This window comes from Cucurbita pepo, chromosome 17 (assembly GCF_057944985.1).
Source record: "Cucurbita pepo subsp. pepo isolate OVF chromosome 17, ASM5794498v1, whole genome shotgun sequence".
NCBI classification, from domain to species: domain Eukaryota; kingdom Viridiplantae; phylum Streptophyta; class Magnoliopsida; order Cucurbitales; family Cucurbitaceae; genus Cucurbita; species Cucurbita pepo.
Window position 1 is genome coordinate 13,238,885 of NC_141814.1, and position 3,516 is coordinate 13,242,400.

The window sequence follows — 3,516 nt, forward strand, 5'->3', positions numbered from 1 at the left end:
GTGATGACGCTGGGTTTCTTAGGGGGTGGAGCAGTGTGTCAGCGAGGACACTGTCCCTTTTGTAATGGCATTAAACCAGACATCGGGCAGTGTGCCAGTGATGACGTTGGGTCTCCTAGGGGTGGAGTAGTGTGCCAGCGAGGACGCTGTCCCTTTCGTAATGGCATCAAAACCAGACACCGGGCGGTGTGCCAATGATGACGCAAGGTCTCCTAGGAGGTGGAGCAGTGTGTCAACGAGGACGCTGCCCCTCCGAAAGGGATGCATTATGAGATCTCACGTTGCCACGGTGTTGACTCTTCCAAGAGGAACTAAATAGAGGCTGAAGATTAATATTCAAAATCTGAAGTCTGAACAAAGTTAAAACATTTTAAGAGACATTTCACAGACAACACAAAAGCATTCCTTAAACTCCCCGAACAAAAAAACAAAGAAGCAACCAGAGAGTGGAAGGTTGAATTCTGAGGAGAATAAGCCATATTAGATTAGATCTATTTCAGAACCAAGAAGAATGAGCCCTCTTCTTCCATGTTTCAGAACCTGAATAAATCTATGGATGATCCATCAGGTCCGTCCTCGAACATCGAGTAGCACCGGATGTTGGCATCGCTGCTACCGTCCGAGGCCAAACGAGGACTAACGAGGTCACTCTCGAAGCCAAGACCATCGTTATGGATGAAATGGGATGAGGGGATGAGGTTGGATTGGACCATGGAGGTTAGATTATTAATCTCCCCAGCCTCAACTGGTGTTGACAGAAGAGAGAGAGCACAGCCATTTCCCACCACTTTCTGAACATTCCCAACGTTGTTGGATCCAACATTGAGAAATGGCGGCTGTTTTTCTTTGTAATCACAGCCCGACAACCCGGGAAACATACTTTTTCTTCTGTCAGCAATGTCGAGCTGTGAGTTGCTGCTGCAAAGAGCGTCGTTATGTTCGGGCTTGATCGTTCCGATCCAAGATGAGCTCAAATCATTGCTAGTAGACAGTAACTGGTTACCAAATGGTAAGAATCTTGGACCTGTACAAGCAAGTCATTCGATGACGAAACATGCAAGCGTGGAAGAGAATGCCTAAATTAATATTACGAAACCTTGGTTGCTATAGAGAAATCGTCCTGCATTAAGCGTTATCGTTGCAGGTTGAGGCTTTCTTCGACGTCGGTTGTGCCCATCAAGACGTTTCCTACAGCTTCGTTTTCGATCATCAAACTCCACCAGAGAATGGAATCTACAAGAACATGTGTAATTGAACTGAAATGAATACCAAGAACAGAACCAACCAGACAAAAGTAAGAAGTAAAAGAAACATATAAAATGCAAGTCCCACAAAGATTTGCTTCCAATACTTATTCAACTATCTGGTCAAAAGCAAATAGATTACGGGAATCCGCCTGTGTTTCGCGATCCAATCTGTTTAAGATTCGCGTCCGGGGTCCGAGGAGTAAAGATACGAGCACGCCTTGAACATGTTACAACAGAAAACAAATGCCAGCACAAACTCGAGGTAGTGAAATAGAGTAAAAGAAGAGAGCTTATCCCACCCACTGTAACAATCCAAGCCCACCGCTAGTGTCTACTTTGGCCCGTCACGTATCACCGTCAGCCTCACGATTTTAAAACGCGTCTACTAGGGAAAGGTTTCCACACCCATAAGGAATATTTCGTTCCCCTCTCCAACCAATGTGAGATCTCACAATCTACCCCTATTGGGAGCCCAACGTCCTCGCTGGCACACCGCCCGGTGTCTAGCTCTGATACCATTTGTAATAGCCCAATCCCACCGCTAGCAGATGTTATCCGCTTTGGCCCGTTACGTATCGACATCAGTCTCACAATTTTAAAACGCGTCTACAAGGGAAAGGTTTCCACACCCTTATAAGGAATGCTTCGTTCTCCTCTCCAACCGATGAGGGATCTCACAATCCACCCTCTTGGAGACCCAACATCTTCATTGGCACAACGCCCGGTGACGGGCTCTGATACCATTTGTAATAGCCCAAACCCACCACTAACATATATTGTTCGCTTTGGCTCGTTATATATCACCGTCAACCTCTTCTTATCAGACGCATTTTAAAACTGTGAGGCTGACGGCGATACGTGACGGGCCAAAGCGGACAATATCAACAAGCGGTGGGTTTGAGCTCACCCACTTTCATTAATGCACCGTCACAACGAAACCATATCGACTATACTACATATCATAAGCTCAAAAACACTTTTCAGGAAGGGCATAATGCTAAACTTCAAGTCTAAAATGCTTGATTCAGGAAATAGAAACAAACGAACAGCCTAAAAGTATATCCCATCTGCATAACTTGAATTCTAATGATCAGAAAAGAAAACCATAAGAAGGCTGAATCAATGAAGAAAATTGCAGCATATTGATGTTCTAAACATTCCAACACACCTGCTACATTGCTGGCAGAATCGTTGTTCCCAACCGCAAATGGTTACTTTCGGTGTTTTAGAATGGAACTCGCACACTTTATGGCGACGATGATAGTCCCTGCACTTGCTAAGGTCTGAACTGCAGCCATCAACCATACATGAAGGAACTTGGGGTCCGTTATAAGGGGTACGTGACCTCTTCGTTAATCTTGAAGACGATGACGACGACTCGATCAAAGTAACTCTAGTTCCTTCCATGTCATCCATTGATCCTTCCCCCATATGACCAATGCCCCTGAGTCTCAAATACATCAACCAACTTCCTCTACTCCAACACACTCTCAGCTTCCTTCTATACTAAATTTTTTTGAACGTTTTCCTTTTCTCTAAACAACACCGATTCCCAAAACAAATTTCCCTCAATAAGAGTAAGAAACCAGACGATGAACGATGAACGATGAACGATGAACGATGAACGAACTTGATTGAGCAGCAATAGGAAGGATACAACTCAAGCTTAAGCAAATACAACACAAACAAGTAATACAATCAGTACAGTCAAAATTTCCTCAACTAGATCAAATTTTAGGCTGCAAAAAGACGAGGAATATGGCCCATCAACATGAACTATCCACTTCAGTCACAATTCTCTAAGATCTATGCTCAAATTTTGTAAAAAATATAAAGAAAGTAGCTCATTATCACCAAAATCAAAATCCAGAACTACAGCAAATTCCAACAGAACCCCAATTCTGCAGCATCATCAAATCATGATAAACTAATTTCAATCCCTATAAATTGCATTCACACAAAAACAAACAAGAACAGCAATAAATTAGAAGAAACTCACAAGTGAAGCTCCAACTTCAACCTGAGGAAGCTGAAAGAGGAAGAACTGAAGAAACAGAAGGATGAGAAACGGGTTCAAAAACCAAAAGGGAATCGGATTTGGGCGGATGAAGAGTTAGAGAAAGCAAAAGAAGGAAGAAATTAGAATGAGAAATTGGGAAGAGTGGATAATGTAGTTGGAAATGGGTATTTTGGAAGTGTTGAGCATTGTACTGTTTAGAGAACCAAATCCATGGGATTTTGGTGGGAGGAGAAGGGGAAAATCTGTTGA

At 43.3% G+C, this 3,516-nt stretch overlaps 1 protein-coding gene across 4 annotated transcripts; it reads right to left on the minus strand.

Moving 5' to 3' along the window:
* Positions 1–307: 307 nt before the first annotated feature.
* Positions 308–3,516, minus strand: LOC111778272 (squamosa promoter-binding-like protein 16). Of its 4 annotated transcripts, none has more exons than XM_023657994.2 (4): positions 3,247–3,516; positions 2,416–2,691; positions 1,097–1,233; positions 308–1,024 (listed from the first exon to the last, which is right to left on the minus strand). In XM_023657994.2, exons 2-4 carry the CDS (start codon positions 2,676–2,678, stop codon positions 534–536), a joined length of 891 nt encoding a protein of 296 aa, XP_023513762.2. In that variant the 5' UTR covers positions 2,679–2,691; positions 3,247–3,516; the 3' UTR covers positions 308–533. The 4 variants fall into 4 exon arrangements, with proteins under 4 accessions (XP_023513762.2, XP_023513761.2, XP_023513759.2 ...); XM_023657993.2 differs by having other exon boundaries at positions 2,416–2,782; positions 3,247–3,515; XM_023657991.2 differs by having other exon boundaries at positions 2,416–2,876; positions 3,247–3,515.

Excerpts from the sequence above, each read along its gene's own strand:
- LOC111778272 (XM_023657993.2), bottom strand. The coding sequence starts at position 2,708 with ATGTATTTGAGACTCAGGGGCATTGGTCATATGGGGGAAGGATCAATG. Across the intron at positions 1,234-2,415 it reads TTCTGCCAGCAATGTAGCAG|ATTCCATTCTCTGGTGGAGT; the intron begins GTGTGTTGGAAT and ends ATGTTCTTGTAG. Across the intron at positions 1,025-1,096 it reads ATTTCTCTATAGCAACCAAG|GTCCAAGATTCTTACCATTT; the intron begins GTTTCGTAATAT and ends TTGCTTGTACAG.